Source organism: Eriocheir sinensis, chromosome 17 (assembly GCF_024679095.1).
Source record: "Eriocheir sinensis breed Jianghai 21 chromosome 17, ASM2467909v1, whole genome shotgun sequence".
NCBI lineage: Eukaryota > Metazoa > Arthropoda > Malacostraca > Decapoda > Varunidae > Eriocheir > Eriocheir sinensis.
This window is the reverse complement of record NC_066525.1, coordinates 16061113-16079153: the sequence shown is the minus strand read 5'-3', so window position 1 is coordinate 16079153 and position 18041 is coordinate 16061113. Positions and strand designations below refer to the sequence as shown.

The 18041-nt window shown below is 39.4% G+C and overlaps 2 protein-coding genes across 5 annotated transcripts in view; one reads left to right on the top strand and one right to left on the bottom strand.

The window, feature by feature from the left end:
* Positions 1 to 18041, bottom strand: part of LOC127000013 (tubulin alpha-1A chain) — a 75414-nt gene that overhangs the window by 56459 nt on the left and 914 nt on the right. Inside the window, exon 2 of the mRNA XM_050863396.1 lies at positions 14589 to 14689. The gene's annotated coding sequence lies outside the window, so the exon portion shown is untranslated. The remainder of the gene's footprint in view (positions 1 to 14588; positions 14690 to 18041) is intronic.
* LOC127000014 (L-threonine ammonia-lyase-like) lies at positions 1800 to 17721 on the top strand. Of its 4 annotated transcripts, none has more exons than XM_050863400.1 (10): positions 2202 to 2473; positions 2663 to 2795; positions 3095 to 3253; positions 3433 to 3543; positions 10222 to 10305; positions 10576 to 10707; positions 10959 to 11084; positions 11822 to 11927; positions 13207 to 13328; positions 14634 to 17721. In XM_050863400.1, exons 3-10 carry the CDS (start codon positions 3236 to 3238, stop codon positions 14805 to 14807), a joined length of 873 nt encoding a protein of 290 aa, XP_050719357.1. In that variant the 5' UTR covers positions 2202 to 2473; positions 2663 to 2795; positions 3095 to 3235; the 3' UTR covers positions 14808 to 17721. The 4 variants fall into 4 exon arrangements, with proteins under 4 accessions (XP_050719356.1, XP_050719357.1, XP_050719354.1 ...); XM_050863397.1 differs by having other exon boundaries at positions 2205 to 2473; positions 3422 to 3543; XM_050863399.1 differs by lacking the exons at positions 2202 to 2473; positions 2663 to 2795 and adding an exon at positions 1800 to 1866 and having other exon boundaries at positions 3422 to 3543.

The following is an 18041-nucleotide window of genomic DNA, read 5'->3' as shown; positions in this document are numbered from 1 at the left end:
GAGGTTAAGCATTCTGCAGCCTCAAGCCTGGAGTCATGTAATTCCTGTTCAGAGGGTCTTCTGTTAAAAGAAGTTGAATAATGCAGAGTGGAGTCATCAGCGTATGAGTGGATAGGACAGTTTGTTATGGAAAGAAGATCATTGATGAATAACAGGAAGAGAGTGGGTGAAAGGACAGAGCCCTGTGGAACACCACTGTTGATAGGTTTAGGGGAAGAACAGTGACCGTCTACCACAGCAGAGATAGAACGGCCGGAAAGGAAACTGGAGATAAAGGAACAGAGAGAAGGATGGAATCCGAAAGAGGGCAGTTTAGAAAGCAAAGACTTGTGCCAGACTCTATCGAAGGCTTTCGGTATGTCTAGCGCAATTGAGAAAGTTTCACCGAAACGGCTACGAGAGGATGACCAATAATCAGTTAAGAGAGCAAGAAGATCGAATATATATATATATATATATATATATATATATATATATATATATATATATATATATATATATATATATATATATATGGAATAAGGAGTAAAATAATATAATAATAAATAGTAAACAAGAAGATTGTGAAAAACAAGAAGAATCATGAATTTATAAAATAGGTATGAAACTAACATTTTCATTTATTTCCTAATTCATTTACTTTTTATTACTTTATTTATTTCTTAATATCATTATTCTGCCATTATTTAACATTTGTTTTATTTTTTAGTTATTTAAATTAATTTCTTCTTTAAGGTACTGGTTTGTTTATTAATATTACGTAAGCATTCATTCATTCTAAAATATTTGCAGGAGGGCAAAACAAAAACAAGTCACATTTATACATTTTATTACACATACTATCATACATATTACCACACATTATCACAAATGGTATTTACTCGCCCACAATTCTGTCCTGCCAGGCCACTGCTCCCCGGGTGTTGTAGTAGTCCATGAGGTAGGCGCGGATATTCTTGGGGTCTACCATAGCTCTTGGGCTCCGCAGAGGGTCGAGTGGGACGATTTGATCGCCCTCTCGCCATTCCCCAGGAACAAGTTGCGAGAAACAAGGTGGGCTCTTCAGCTGCCGGTGAAGAGGTGTGTCGCACCCCGGATTCCCGTGCTTTTATATGCCACATGGGCATCAGATGATCAGCTGTCAGAAATCTTGGCACTGTCGGAGAATTGTCCCCGACATGTCACCGACACTTTGGGGACATACGAAGACAATTCGGAGACTTGTCGCTAATTATTCAGCGACGAAAAAAAAAAAAAAATGAACTCGGCGACATGGACGCCGAATAGTCGGCGACATGTCTCCGAACTGTCCCCGAATTGTCTTGAGCATTCGCCGACATGTCGCCGAATGATCACGAACTGTAAGAATCTTGGTCATGTCGGCGAACCGGTCGCCGAATTTTTTCACGAACTGATTCGGCGACAAGTTCGTGGCCAAAATTCGGCAAAGTATTTGGGGCTTAAGACTTACGCAAAACGCGTAAGACTTGACAGGTGTGTGTGTGTGTGTGTGTGTGTGTGTGTGTGTGTGTGTATATATATATATATATATATATATATATATATATATATATATATATATATATATATATATATATATATATATATATATATATATATATATATATATATATATATATATATATATATATATATATATATATATATATATATATATATATATATATATATATATAAGTAGCAATATTCTCGCACGGAAAACTCCACTCGCCACACTTGTACAGATTCAAGGGTGTATAAAACACACACACACACACACACACACACACACACACACACACACACACATAAACACCCTTGCGCAGCCCTCGACTCGCTCATTCCCGCACGCCGCGCTTACACCAGGTGAGTAACGGGGGCTCCAGCGGGTTTATTTTTTATCATTTCACCGGTCTGTGTGTGAAAACTGTGCGCCTCAAAGACCCATAACCATAGACCAACACAAGAGCTGCACCTTGATGAGTTTGATCGTTGAGGAAAAAAATGTAGTTCGCAAAAAAACAAAATGATAAAAGCAGTACTAGCTAGTAGTTTGTGATTGTAACATTTCTGATTCCAACCATTCTGATATCAAACTAAACAGTTTTTCTTTAATGATTACATCTACGTTTGTGTGAGAGCCAACAACAACGACAATTTTGTTACAATAAAATGTCAGTAAATGCCAGCAAGTGGCAGCCAATATGTAACTGTGGTATCAATATACCTCATTATACCTCATTGTTATTACGTAAAATATTAATGTGTAAGGAATTTATATGGTGCTAAAAGGATAAACTTGTATGGTGCTATTAGAAGGTAACATAGGTGCCGTTAAGAACGCTTACACGCAGCTACCGATGACCGATGCTCGTTTGTTTGGGTTACGCGGGCAGCGAGTCTGTCGCTTATAAGTGGATATGAATTGTAGACTCAGCGATATGGAGCGGTGATTCAATCCGTGGCACTGGAGGTCAGTATATTTTGCTAATATTTCTATGTTATAACACAATGTTAAGCTATGTAATGTTCACATACTGTGTATAAGAGTGTTTAGAATAGTTTAACCTATGAATGCAACAATATATGACTTAGGCTTCAGTGCAAGGAGCCAGAAAGTTTGGGATGTGTAAATTGATTATGTCATCACTTTTTCCCATAGTTTCACGGCACGACTGGGGCATGTATGGCGCACAAAATGGAGGACTCTTTGTCCAAAGCCACATCATAGGAATAAAGGAAAATTATACCAACGAAGTTTCCATGTCCTGCTGGCAGTCCATGCATGTCTGCGTGTCTGTGTAAACCAGCCCTAAGGGATGACTGTTCCATGTCCGCTTCACAATATATCCAGTCGAATCTGAACTTTATGTAAAACTATCAATTCAAAATCATATTAAGTGCATTATCGGCTTAATTAATTCCATTCATCCACTAATGTGAAAAAGGTTTTATCTATCTTCGTCCTGAATTAGAATTTATCTATTTTATACCCACTGCTACGTACGTGCCGTAACATTTTTTTTTTTTCATTACAAGTACTTTACCCGAACTGTACTTAACATTCATCCATCAAAAATAAAACCTTTTACAGATTGCAGCATGGTTTCGGAGGAAAGACCATCAGCCCAAGAGCTGGCGGAGCTGGTGCCTAAAGCTGCCAACAGGCTGCGTCCCTACATTCTGAGGACGCCCCTTCTCTTCTCGCCACCACTTTCGAAGGAAACGTCTGCTCATGTCTACCTTAAGTTGGGTATGTAAACAGGTCGAACATAACCATGCATATTGGCGCCTCTTGAGGGCTTTGATTCCATCCCTTCTTTTATTTTTTCAATACATAAATCACTTGGTCTGTCTACTCATACCGTCAATTATATACTAACAATAAAAAAATATTTCCTCTACTCTTCACCTATGGAAGAGAATGAACAGGTGAGTGGATCCGTGAAGGCGCGAGGAGCATTCAACAGAGCGGTGCTGATGGCGGCTGAGGGCGTGAAGACTGTGTACGTGGCCTCCAGCGGGAACTTGGCCCTGGCTGCGGTGGGTACTCAGGGCACCAAGGACGAACCAATGGTCCATGCCACACTCTGGAGTTCATTCCCTCCCTCTCCCCACCCCCCACCCCCCCTCCCCCCGTCCCGTTAACCCGACTAACGCCTAAATTTCTCTCCCATACCCTGATTCATCTTCATCCTCCTCTTATCATCATTAGCGTCATTAATAATAGCAATAATGATAATAATAATAATAATAATAATAATAATAATAATAATAATAATAATAGAGTAAAAGTCCTTTCAACCCAGTAGCAGCTGACACGTGCCTGCTCAGATTAGCGCTGCTTTTGGATTACCTAATGTCATCTTCCAATCAGTGTTAACATGAATAGACATAATTGATCTTCCCGGCCTGAGCGGGGCTGGAACCTTCGCCTGTCAAAACGCGAAGCCTGGAAGCGCAGAGCTTTAACCGACTGGGACTTCCACACACCACATACCACACACCCCTTGCTCATGGGGAGGAGTAACCACTCCTTGTCAGCGGAAAAATCCCGACCTGAGCGAGGCTCGAACTTCTGTCTGTCTGACCGCGAAACCTGGCAGTGCAGAGCTTTTAACCACTGAGCTACAGAGCAGTGTCATTCACCTTACGGTCAAGTAAACCAATGGATCGCGAATTGGTTGAGCAACAGACAACAAAGAGTAGTGATTGACGGATTTAACTCAGAGTGGGCGCCTGTCACTAGTGGCGTCCCTCAGGGCTCGGTCCTTGGCCCAGTGCTCTTCATTATTTTCATCAACGACGTGGATGTTGGACTCAAGAACCGCATTAGTAAATTTGCAGACGACACAAAGATTGGCAACTCGGTTCTCACTGACGAAGACAGGCAAAGCCTCCAAGAGGATTTGCACAAAATTTCAGCTTGGTCGGATAGATGGGAGATGCCCTTTAACGTAGACAAGTGCCAGGTCCTTCAAGTTGGAACGAGGAATAAGAAGTTCGAATACGAAATGCGCGGCGTTAAACTCAAAAGCGTTCAATGCGTCAAAGACTTGGGGGTCAAAATCGCGTCAAACCTCAAATTCTCACAGCAATGCATCGATGCAGCAAATAAAGCGAACAGAATGATGGGCTTCATTAAAAGAAACTTTGTATTCAAGAATAAAGATGTAATACTCCCGCTCTACAACAGTTTAGTCAGACCCCACTTGGAATATGCGGTACAGTTTTGGTCTCCCCACCATGCAAAGGATATTGCTAAATTAGAAGGTGTTCAGCGTCGGGCAACGAAAATGATCCCTTCCTTGCGCAACAAATCCTACGAAGAAAGGCTTTCTACCCTTAACATGTTCTCTCTTGAGAAACGTCGCCTCCGAGGAAAACTGATCGAATGTTTTAAAATACTTAATGGTTTCACGAATGTAGACAGATCAACATTGTTTATGATCGATGACACTTTGCGCACGAGGAACAATGGCGTAAAACTCAGATATAGACAAGTAAATTCGGACTGCACCAAATTTTTCTTCACCAACGTTGTAGTGAGAGAATGGAATAAGCTTCCACCGTCAGTGGTCCAGTGTAACACGATTGACTCCTTCAAAAATAAGCTCGACCGTCACTTCCTTCAACTTAATATCAACTAGAGTAGAAATGCAGCGTTTTGGAGTCTTCTGATTAATGTAAAATCACTTAGGTTTAAGGACAGACCACCAAGTCTGGACCATGGGGTCTGTGTGGTCTGATTTTCTATGTAAATCTATGTAAAAAACCTCTTGGTCTGCTGCGGGTCTCTCTCGAGACAGCCAGTCGTTCCACTACGGAAGGAGCTCAGAGCTCGGTGACCGATCTTTGGGGAGGTCTGAGACCACTCACACACAACACACCGCGACAACGAGGTCACAACTCCTCGCCTTACGTCGCGTACCTACTCACTACTAAGTGAACAGGGGCTACACGTGAAAGAAGATAAACCCAACTTATCTTCACCCGGCCGGAAAATCGAACCAAGGTCCTTCTGGTTGTGAGGCAAACGCTCTACCCACTGAACTACCGGGCCGGTGTGTGTGTGTGTGTGTGTGTATGTGTGTGTGTGTGTATTTACCTAGTTGTACCTAGTTGTAGTTTTACAGGGCTTGGGCTTACGCTCGTATGGTCCCGTCTCCATATCTGTATTTGTCCAGCTTTTTAAAGTTGTGCACACTCTTCGCCGATACTACATCCTCACTTTGTTCCAAACCTCTATATGCTTCTTTGCAAGAAGCTATATTTCTTTGTCTCTCAAGCATCTTCCTTTTCTCAATTTTTTTACTGTGTCCTTGTGTGTTGCTGGTGTTTCTTCCTTCTCTTAGTAGAAACTCCTCATTGTCTACTTCTTCTATTTTATTCCATAATTTATAAATTTGTATTAAGTCTCCCCTTTCTCTTCTTTGTTCCAATGTTGGCAGGTCCCTTTCCTTTACGGGGGTACGGGACACCTGAGGTCAACTAACTAAACTATCGGGTATTGCGAAGAAACTAAGTAGGCATCTATGTTGCCCACATTTTGTACGAGCCAGAACAATGTATGTATACTTATATGCATACTCATATGTATACATGTGTATATGTGTAGTGACACTTAAAATTACACAGCACCATTAATACATAGCCAATCACTTTAATTTTTATAGCTGTGAATAGTCTTTAGGTATGCCTAGAGCCCTATGGAAAATATTATGAAAGTTTTCCATATAGAAAGGCATAATGGTATTTCTTTTCTTATGTTCGTCGAACATCACGTAAAATCGTGCTTTTCTGTCACTTTTTCCTCTTAAAACTCCTATCTCCTTTACTCTATCAACAATATCTAATCACAGGTCCCTAGATACTTGTACAATAAAAATTCCCTGCACTTTTCACGTAAATCTGATTGATTTTAGATTTTCTGCGATTAAAAAAGAAAAAATTTAACCTTTAATTCGGTCCATTTAAATCCGCGCCAGACATTTAAAATTTGCGCTACAAGGAAAACATTGCTCAGGGATTATTTCTAGAAAGTATATGAATGTTTTTAACCCAGTTTTGTAAACTGCTATATTTTGACTCCCCCCCCCCCAGGTATCGCATACCCCCTTAACCATTCTTCATATGGCAATCCTTCCAGTTCTGGAACCATTTTCATTGCCATCCTTTGTATTCTTTCTAGTTTTTCATGTGTTTCTTCTTGTGGGGCGACCATACAGTTTCCGCATATTCCAGTTTTGGTCTAATCATAGTGGCTATTATCTTTTTCATCATATCTTTATCCATGTGGTGGAATGCTTTTCCTATATTTCTTACCATTCTATATGTATCACCAAATATCCTATTAACATGACTCTCAGACTGTTAATTATCTTGTATTGTCACTCCCAGATCTCTCTCTTCTTGAACTTTTAATATTTCTCCATCTCCCATTCTGTATGTCCAATCTGGTCTCTGTTCACTCTTTCCCATTTCCATTACATGACATTTTTTCACATTGAACTCCATCTCCCATTTCATACTCCAGTCCCAAATCTTATTCAGGTCCTCTTGCAGAATTTCACAGTCTTTACTGTTTCTTATATGTCTCAGCAATTTCACATCGTCTGCAAACAAGCTCATGTAACTGCTTACTTTCTCCGGCATATCATTTATATATATACTAGGAAAAGTATTGGTGCCAATACCGATCCTAGAGGCACTCCACTATCTACAATTCTCCATTCCGATTTCATGTCCTTTACCACTGTTCTCATTTCTCTTCCCCTTAAGTAACTTTCCATCCAGTTTTTCATTTTCCCTTTCAATCCTCTTTTATTTTCCAGCTTCCAAAGTAGTCGATCTTGTGTGTGGAACTTTGTCAAAAGCCTTCTTCAGGTCCAAATACACGCAATCTACCCATCCATCCCTCTCCTGTGTCATGTCTGTTACTCTTGAGTAAAAGCTCTGTAAGTTTGTTACACATGAATGCCCTTTTCTAAAGCCATACTGTTTTTCTGTAATTATATTATGTTCTAGAAATTTTGTCCATTTCTTTATGACTTTCTCACATATTTTACAAACTATACTGGTCAATGATACTGGTCTGTAGTTCAGAGGTTCTTCCTTTTTCCTGCTTTTGTATATAGGGACCACCTCAGCCCTCCACCACTCCTTTGGTACTTTACCAGTTGATATTGAGCACTTTATGATGTCATGTACCGGTCCAATCAGCTGATTTCTGCATTCTTTCAGTATTAAACCTGAGACTCCATCCGGTCCTATTGCTTTCCTCTCCTCCAGCTTCTCCATTATTTTATATCTCCTCTTTAGTTACTATGACTTCATCCATTTGAACATTTGTCTTGTTATCTTGTGGTTCATTGATTGTGATTCTTTTGTAAAAACTTGCTGTAATCTTTTGTTTAGCAGCTCGATCAGTCATGTCTTTAAGATCTTCAATTTTCTTATTTCCATCTTTCAGTCTTTCTATTTTTTTCTCTTGGTTTGATTTTTCCATTTATGAATCTATAAAACAGTTTAGGTTCTTCCTTGCACTTTTCAACAATATCCTTTTCATATCCTTTCACTTCTTTTCTCCTCATTTTCACGTATTCATTTCTTGCTATCTTAAAATCTTCTTTATTCCTTTGATTCTTGTTTCTTTTCAATCTCTTCCATGCTTTGTCTCTTTTTTCCTTTGCATCTGTCATGCCCCAAGATTTGATTTTCTCTTTTCCTCTATTATCCAACACAACCTCTGCATGTATCAAAACACACGAGAAATTAATCAAGACCAGGAGAGGGTATTCGCTGGCTGCCTGGGATTGAACCTGCGACCAGCGTGACGAGAGAGCCACTCCCTACCGAATCGGCCAAAGAGGTACCCCACTGGCTAAGTGGGTTATGGGAGGCTCATTCATCAGGCATAGTCGCCGCACTACACATCTGAACATCTCGCATTAAACCAGTCCTTCTTTCCTCTTTCTTTGGGTTTATACAATGGGACATATTTCATGACAACTGTTTCATATGCCTCCATAAAAATATCATACTTTTCCTGCACCTCCCTTGTTCTCTTCAACTTTTCCCAGTCTAGCTCTTCATAATATTTCTTAAGATTTTCTGTGTCCGTCTTCCTATAGTTTCTCCTGTTTCTTTTACATGATTCATCCCCCTCAGTGCCTTCCTCCTCTGTTTCCATCTCTATTATCACATGACTGCTCTTTCCCAGGGGACACACATACCATAATTCATTTAACAAGTACATTCCCTTTGTTAGCACCAGGTCCAGTCTTGCCGGTTCATCATAATTCCTGTATCTTGTGTTCTCCGTCACTCAATGCATCATCAAGTTTTCCATAGTCAATCTTAGAAATCTTTCCCCCCATGCCGTTTCACTACCTCCACTTTCAAAAGTTCCCAATTTACCTCCTTACAGTTGAAGTCTCCAACTAACAAGTCTCTTTTGTTTGCTTTGAGTAACCTACTCAAACTCTGAATGGTATCTTCAATCATCGTCTCATATTCTCCTTTGTTCCATGAGTTTATTCTTGGTGGTACATAGGTTGCTATTATCGTCATCATTTCTCTGTTTTTGTTCTCTAGATTAATGCTCACTATTTCTGCCTTTCCTTCTCCATAACCTACTATGTATTTACCTAGTTGTGAAATACAGGAAAAGAGCCATACTAGGCTCGTGCTGTCCCGTCTCCATAACGCTTATTATCCAGTTTGGCTTTAAATTCACGAATCGTGTTTGCAAACACAGTCTCCTTGTCAAGTCCATTCCATGTTGTTATGCTTCTGTAAGGAAAAATGTATTTCTTGATGTCTCTCCTACAGTCGCTCTTCTTCAATTTCTTACCATTGCCTCTTGTCACACTTCTGTCCCGTTCCACTAGGTCTTCCCTGTCCAATTTCTCCAATCCCTCTTGTATCCTGTACAATGCTATTAGGTCCCCTCTCTCTCTTCTACTCTCCAGTGTTATTAGTCCCAATTTCTCCAGTCTTTCTTCACAAGTATGTTCTCTCAGAGTTTCCGGTAATTTAGTCGCTGCTCTTTGTATTCTTTCCAACTTTCTAATTTCTTTCTTCAATCTAGGTGACCACACTAACGCTGCATATTCCAGTCTTGGACGTATCATCGATGTTATTAGTTTCTTCACCATTTCTTCATCTAAATATGTAAATGTTGCTTTTATGTTTCTAAGAAAATTGTATGTTTCCCCAGTTATCCGGTCTATATGTTTTCCAAAGGATAACTTGTCTGTTATGATCACTCCCAGATCTTTTCTTCAGTTTTTTTCATGGTTCTTTCATTACTCAGAGAGTCATTCCCCGATATTCGTCTACTGCTCTTACCAAACTCCATCAAGCTACACTTCTCTGAATTGAATGTCATTTGCCATTTGCGTGACCATTCGCTTATTCTGTCGAGATCTTTGGTCAGGGCTACACAGTCATGTGTGTGTGTGTGTGTGTGTGTGTGTGTGTGCAGGTAGGTAGGTAGAAAAATTCTGACACATTATTTTTCACTTCTGAATCGAAATTGGCTTTCAATCAATATAAACATTTCTTCCATATATTTTATCCTTCCGTCTTTCAAAACTCTTCCACACAGTTTAGCGACCACACTAGTCTGACACTAGGCAACACATTGCCCAATATTCAATTCCCAAGGAACTTTCCCTTCCAGGATACACATCATTATACTGTGAATCTTATCTGCAGGCTATAGCCTTCTCAACCCTGGGACTGAAAGGAAAAGTTGTGATCCCAACAAATACTGATGAAGACAAGAAAAGGAGATTAAAGGTAATGTATCTGCACAACTTTCTGATTAAAGCTCGAAGGCATCTTTACAAAATTATTTACGTATCTCATCAAACCACTTATTCAGTAACATTACAAGTCTGGTTTTGACTTTGCTCACTTTAAATTAAGAATCATGCACACTACTGCACCAGGAGTGTGAACCATGACAGTCCATTGCTATGAGGTTGCTACCTAGAATTTTAGTAAAATGAAATCACTACAAATATTTAAGAAAGTAAATAACCCCAACTGGTGTGATGCGTGGTGCAGGAGGAAAGCATTCTGTTGGTGGAACATGGCACTGACTTTGTGCATGCTGAGACCTTTGCAATCAAGCAAGCACAGGAGGCACAGGAGGGTTACCTGTCCCCCACCAGCGACTACCAGGTGATGGCTGGACAGGTGGGTGTTTGCCGATGAAGTTGGGAATGAACACATTTAACCTAAAAGCTGATATACTAACTCCTTAGGTTTGTCAAAAGACTATAGCTGATTAACCTTTCAAACATATCATCAACATTAATTATTCTCCTAATTCCTTATCTAATAACATTTATTTTTGTTTCCTCAAGTTTTTAACATTTTCCTTTCATGGTGATATTAACAAACAAACTCCTATGACATTATCAAACATCTGCATTTTCTTCTTGCAGGGGACAACTGCTCTGGAAATCCTGGAAGACCTGCCCCAAGTAGATGCAGTCTTTGTAACTGTAGGTGGTGGTGCTTTAATATCAGGAATGGCTGCCTATATCAAAACCCATCGCCCATCATGCAAGGTAAGTAAGGGTTAAACAATATCTAGCATCCCACATTGAATTTCATGATGGTAGTCATGTAGAAATTGACAAAGAAATGCAAATATTTCAGTTGCATTATAAAATGAGTTTGTAAGCTTGTCTTTTTAGGTGTGAATGTGACACACACACACACAATAAAAATCTGCATCACCATGATGTCTTTTGCCTCCATGGTGTAGTGGTCAGAAAGTTGTGAATCTGCAGGCCTGGGCTTGATCCTGGCCACAGTCTCACCAACTCCCCTCCTCTTACTGACAGCCTTCTGCCTCTTAAATTCCATTGCAATGTTGCTTCCCTTTCTATCTTCTAGTGATATTTTCATGCTAACTGCTCTTTTGAACTTGCTAACTGAATGCCTGACCCCCTCCTGCGGCTCCGGTGCATACGACTTTCTACTCTTGCTCATCTCTCTTCTATCCAAATCCCTTATGCAAGAGTTAACCAGCATATTCATTCTTGATCTCTCCTACTGGTAAACCCTGGAACAGTCTTCCTTCATCTATATTTCCTCCTGCCTGTGATGAACTCTTTAAAGAGGAGAGCATCAAGACACCCCTTCACTCAAAACTGAGCTCTCTTCTGTCTTCTCGTTCTTTTTCCTTTTGTCAGAGCAGTGTTTAGCAAGCTTTATTTTTTGTTGTTTTGTTTATTACCCTAAAGCTGCCTCCCTTGCAAACAGGTCTCTGCATCTAAAGTGATCCTGAATCTCATTTCAGGTGGTGGGCTGTTCGCCCTTCAACTCTAGGGTGATGCATAATTTGGTCCATGAAGGGCACACTTTTAATCTGGAGATGCAAGACACACTGTCTGATGCCACTGCTGGTTAGTGTAGTCCTTATTAATTCAGCCTGCATTACTTATTTATGTTTTATGGCTATACTTGCTATGCTTCCAGCCAGGCAAATGTGGAAATGTTTTAGATTTGATGTTGCTATCAGCCGACTACCAAAACCCCCAAAATGGCAATTAATATCCAAATTGCTCTAATACTCCAACATGCACATTAATGTTACTTTTTAAGCCCAGATCGACAACTTTTATTAGAGCTACAAATAACCACCCTCTACTGCCCCTGTGGTGCAGTGCTTAGCATACCTATCTACAAATACGTGAGCTCAGGTTCAAATCCCAACCTAAGTAGTTGGCACGCAGCTCACTCAGCTGTTAATCCTCGATTTGGGCTGGTCAATAATTGGGTACCTTGGGAAACCTAGGGAAGGTAAACTGAAGTAATCCAGATGTCACACTAGCCCTGTCTCCCGGGGTAATGATTTCTTAATCATCACAGGCTCAAGGGCTATGCACAGCTACAGCGTATGCCCCCAACTTTACTTTTACTTTTAACCCTCTTCTGCACAGCAACATGCTCCCACCATTTCTTTACTACCTACTCTTACAAAACCGTTACATGTGAGCTTTATGCTAATGCCTGCTGTTAATTAAGGGATATAATAGCACATTAGGAAAGCAGTTATCTTCAATGTGAACTTTCCACTATCCCAAACTTCTTAACCCACTCTAGCAGCAATGTTGATTTAAACACTGATATTTCCTTTGGCATGTCCTATGTACTACCACTCAGAGCAAAGCCAGGTGATGAAACTGATTTCTGATGAGCTTTCACTCAAAGTCAATTTGCAAAAATCAATGATGACCTCTGATATATGCCAGTGATAAGTAGAAACTGATTACATATAAATTGGTGCCATTTTGTTAGACTTTCTGTTGACATGAGGCTAAAATTGATTGGATATTAAAGCAAAACCAAGCATGTTAACGTAAGTTGCACTGGCTCAAGTAACATATCTCCATTACTAGCACTGTCTACATATGAAATATAATTTATTTGGACTTGGAAATGTCAAAAAGATCAAATCAAAATTTGATAAAATTTCAAGTGGCACACCTGATAGCCATCACCAAAATGGTGAATTGCTAGACTAAATACCAACAAATTCCAAGAAATCAATGATAACCTCTGATATATGCCTTTTTATCAAATATGTTAGTGGGTCTAATTAACGTACAGATGAATTCATTGAGAGCATACAGCATTACACTTTACTGTGTTACAGTTTTAAGTACTCTGTAATACTTGCAGGAGGAGTCATAAAGGATGCAGTGACTGTGCCAATGTGTCAAGAATTTGTAGACCAGTGGGTGCTGGTAGACGAGGAACAGATAGCCGAGGCAATCTGTTACTGCCTCAAAGAACATAAAAAGGTAAGATGTCTACTGGGTGGTGTGGTGTGATGTTTTAGACACAATAGGAAATAAGTGTGGAAGGAGCAAAAGAAAAAGAGCTGGTAAAGGAAGCTGAGATAAAAAACAAAAAACAGAGAACCAAAGAAGGGAAGACAGCTTTCTACTGGAGAGTATTGGATCAGAGGATGAGGAAGTGTTATCTGCAGAGAGAGGAGTGAGAAGGATGGTACAGACAAGATAGCACATAGTTTGAAAGTGGCATATGATAGAGGAAATAGTCTAATCTCACAAGGCTGGAGATAAACAATTTCATAGGGTAAAAAGAGCCCTGACATGTGCTTTCTGGAGTGCAAGTTAAGCAGGGATGTCATTATATCAAGTTGGGAGATGGAAAATATAGATTGTGGAGAAGAGAAAAAGGATAAAATGGTGAAATGGGAGGATTTGATGGTAGCAGTGAAGAAGTATTAATGTGGACATGTGGCATTGGGAGAGGGTATGGCAGGAGTGATAAACATGTAACTGGCAACAAGAGGGAAAGGCAGGAGACATTACAGTGGTGTGTTCCCTCCTAAGACAAGGGAAGATAAAGTTGAATTTTAAGAGACGATAACAGGAATGGCTAGACACAGGAAAAAGTGATTGAAGAAAGTGACACCCTATCAGTGGGGAACCATAACTGTAAAGAGGAGTGCTGCAAGGTAGGGGAAGCAGCAGCAAGGGAAGATTCATGGGGCAGTAAATTCAAGTAGGCTACCTAATTATGACAGTGAATGAAGTAATTACCCAGTGAGTCAAAGAAGAGATGAGATATGAAGATGATGACATTCCAGTACAATTTATTGCTAACCTCAGAAATACTGTATATGCAATAAAATCTTTGAGATACCCATGTCTCATAGGGAAAAGTGATCTTGTAGTAGTAGTTTCAAACAGTAGAAAGGAGTCTGGCACCCAGATAAGGGTTACATATGCATGTCTTACATACAAATACACCATAATGCTAATATGTGAAAACTACACAGCTTACTGCTCTATTTCAAGTACAGTAACATCCGTGTCATAAGACTATAAAAATCTATAGTGAGTTTTTATCCATTCGATGTACTATTCCTTCATAAAACCAATGACTGGCACCAAAGTAAAACAAAAAATTCCAAAACGTTAGCAGTACATGCAGTAATATGACATCATATCAGTATAAAAGCATACTCTGGCAATGGTCTCTTGATAAACTTCAGAGCTAACTGGACTTGATTTTTGTAGCTGTAAGCTTACCTTCCATGCAGTTCCATTCACCTTACATCTCCTACTCTCTGGCAGGTGATTGAGGGCGCAGCTGGGGTGGCACTGGCAGCATTCAGAAAGGTCTCAGCGGCCTATGTGGGAAAGAATGTGGCAGTGGTCATCTGTGGTGCAAACATCAGCATGGCCAATGTACATATACTTGTCAACAATAATGATAAGACTAAATATATCAATGAACAAAAATCTTAGATGACTGATTAAGCAGCAGTTGAAAAATCTCTAGTTTGTGATGCTGGCCATTCTGTCACTGAGGAGCAGTGCCCTGATATGGGAGGTATTTCCACAACACTCTGATACACTTGACTTGTCTACCACCACTAGGAGCCATGCTAAATTGATACAAAGCATCAAAGTTTATCCAAAGGTGTCATGAATGATTAGGATATTCCCAAACAATTATATAAAAGGTTTATAAATATATATTTACATAAGGTATACATGCAAAAAAACAAATAAATTTATAAAAAAATAATGCATACATACTGAGAATAACTGTTACAAAAATTAACTATGAAGTATTTTCATCTGAAAAAGGATTATGATTTAAACAATATATGGACATAAAGTTTTACTCTTCTTACTTCCCTTCCCTCTTCTTGTACCAGAGCCCTGCACTAATCTATAAGCACTTCCATTTAACAAAATACTAAGAAAAAAATGCTTTAAAGGTTCACTGAAAAATTATAAAATATGGCACATTAGCATAATTAACATGGTGAGTATGGAATCTGAATTTAATACGAAGTGGAATCTGAATTTGATATGCAGAAAAAAAATCAGTTATACTGCACAGCTTTCAAATAAATTCTGATACACATTTACTGCTTAATGGGCAGTACTCACAAAATCTAAAGTGTGTGAGCGTGTGTGTATGTGTGTGTGTGTGTGTGTGTGTGTGTAACTATTATTAGTGATCTGTTGGTAGAACAAATTCAAGTATGACAAAATGCAAAAATGAGTAACATATACACATGACAATGAAACTAATGATAATAATGCATCGATCTATAATTTCCCCCAGGCATGGTATAAGGTGTACTCTGATTGGGATGCCTTTCATTAGTTGTTATACTCATGCAGGGATCTATGATTTTAGTAAGAAAATATACCTAACCATCGTATATAAAAATAATAATAATAATAAAATCCCAGAAATAAAAAGGTCAAGCCATTAATTGACATGAATGGTAGTAAATACAAAAAATGAGAATTCTGAGATTGTCAACCTCCACCAGGGACAGTGTCCGTTCTGCTTACATAAAAACACAAAGATCTAAGCCAGACTATCTCCCAACCCTTTCTGGTAGCTCCTGAAAGCTCTAATGGTCTGCCCTCAATCACACAGGCATATTTTTCCATATTTGCTATCATTCAGTTAGTTATTGTAAGATATTCTAAAATATAGTGATTTCTCCTTTAGCCCATGCCAGACCTTTTCGACAAGTTTCAGGAAAACTGTGCAAGTAGTCTTTGTATAATCCTGCTAACAAACAGACAGACAGACCAAATCAAAAACATAACATCCTCGGCAAAGATAATTCAGAGCAAAATTTTTTAGGACACCACAATGTAAAACTCCTATTGCTCACAAAGAGCTAACAAAAATGAGGCACAACCAGGATCTTTCTGAACGTGAACTGAGAACTCTACCATTCAATAAACCAAGCAAAAACATGCAGTTATTAAAATACAGTACATAGATGAATTTATCCATCCATTTTGCCTCTGATCATAAACTGACAAAATTAACTGAAGTCTACCTGTCCAAAGAATATGTTGACTACAGCTACTTTATGCATATCAATTTATGTAAAAACCTGTGTTAAGCTTTACAATGAAATATCATAGGCATGTTTCTTAAATATCTGACATTATCCTCCTAAACATGACAGAAGTTTACTTTCAGAATCTTTAACATTACATAGCTGGTAGGACAGTGAGACCTGAATCCAATTCTCACAAGAGTTCATGCATGGTAGTGAGTGTCATGAGCTCATCCCCCATCACCCTCATAAAATATCAATAAAATCAATAATTGCAAATAGAGTAGGTAAGGTCCTTTCCTCCATGTTTTATGACCATGTTTTGATTGCTCCAACTGCCTTGCATGCTCCAATTGAAAATGATGAAACACATCTGTTGAATGATGAATAATTTCTAAAATGACTTTGACTAAAAAATATTCTTGTTGATATGCTTTAACCCAAAACCTTTCAGACATCCTTCCAGTGACATAATGTATATAGTACCTATATTTACAGCTCTCAGGGCTCTGATCATGTGCTGAGCAGGATGATTTGAGGGAAGGTGTTATTATTCCCAGTATCATTGAACACACACACACTCACACACACACACACACACATTATTATTATTGACATTATTATTATTAACTGTTACATGGAAGCATCAGAACTGTTACACATGCTATCATTATTCAAATAGGTATACAATTTAAAACATTACTGATAGTCAACATTTGGAGACACACACACACACACAAACACACACACAGAGGCACTTGATGGGCGGGGTCTTTGCCAAACTGTGACCCAGACTAAAGGAAGACACGTGGTCTGTTATTTAAAGCTGAAAACATGTAAACTGTGACCAACTGAGTATGTAACGTCACAAACACGTCACCATATGTCACTCCGTAGGTCATTATCCACACACACAGTAAATACATTGTCCTTACACGCTGAGAAAACCGTGCATGGTGGCAGGTGGTTTTAAGTAAAAGAATTGAGCATATCCAGCTTCAATAATCCCCTTGTACTAACTAAGAATGGTTTTTCTTTTCGGTAAATCACCATCTCAATGCTCTCGCCTGGAAACCTTTGTAAACCTTTAGTGTTAGCCTCTCTGGAAGCTTTACGAATTCCATAAGGACTTGCGAACCCCTTAACCTCGTGAATCCGATCCCAGGAACAGAACATAGTAACTTCACTACACACGGCTTTGAAACAGCTGAAATTTGAAAGGCACAGGGAACTTCACTACATACGGCTTTGAAACTTAGCAGAAACTATGAATGCACAGGAAACTTCAATACACACGGCTTTGAAACTTGCTGTAGCTTTAAAGGCACAGGAAACTTCACTACACTTGGCTTCGAAACTTGCTAAAACTTTAAAGGCACAGGGAACTTCACTACACACGGCTTTGAAACTTGCTGAAACTTTAACCCCTAAAGGGCCGGAGGCGGCTATAGCCGCTTTTCCACGGAAGGGCTTTCGCGCTAAATTTATTTACTTTTCGGTAATTTTCGATGACCATTCGTTGGCAACACTGCCAGAGATATGTTTAGGCTACTGCTTCAGAATCTTGCCCGCTCTCACGATGGACAGGCGTACTGACACGGATTCTGACGCGTCCGATTTCCTGCCAGACCCTGCCGAGCCCAGCACCTCAACGCCTAGA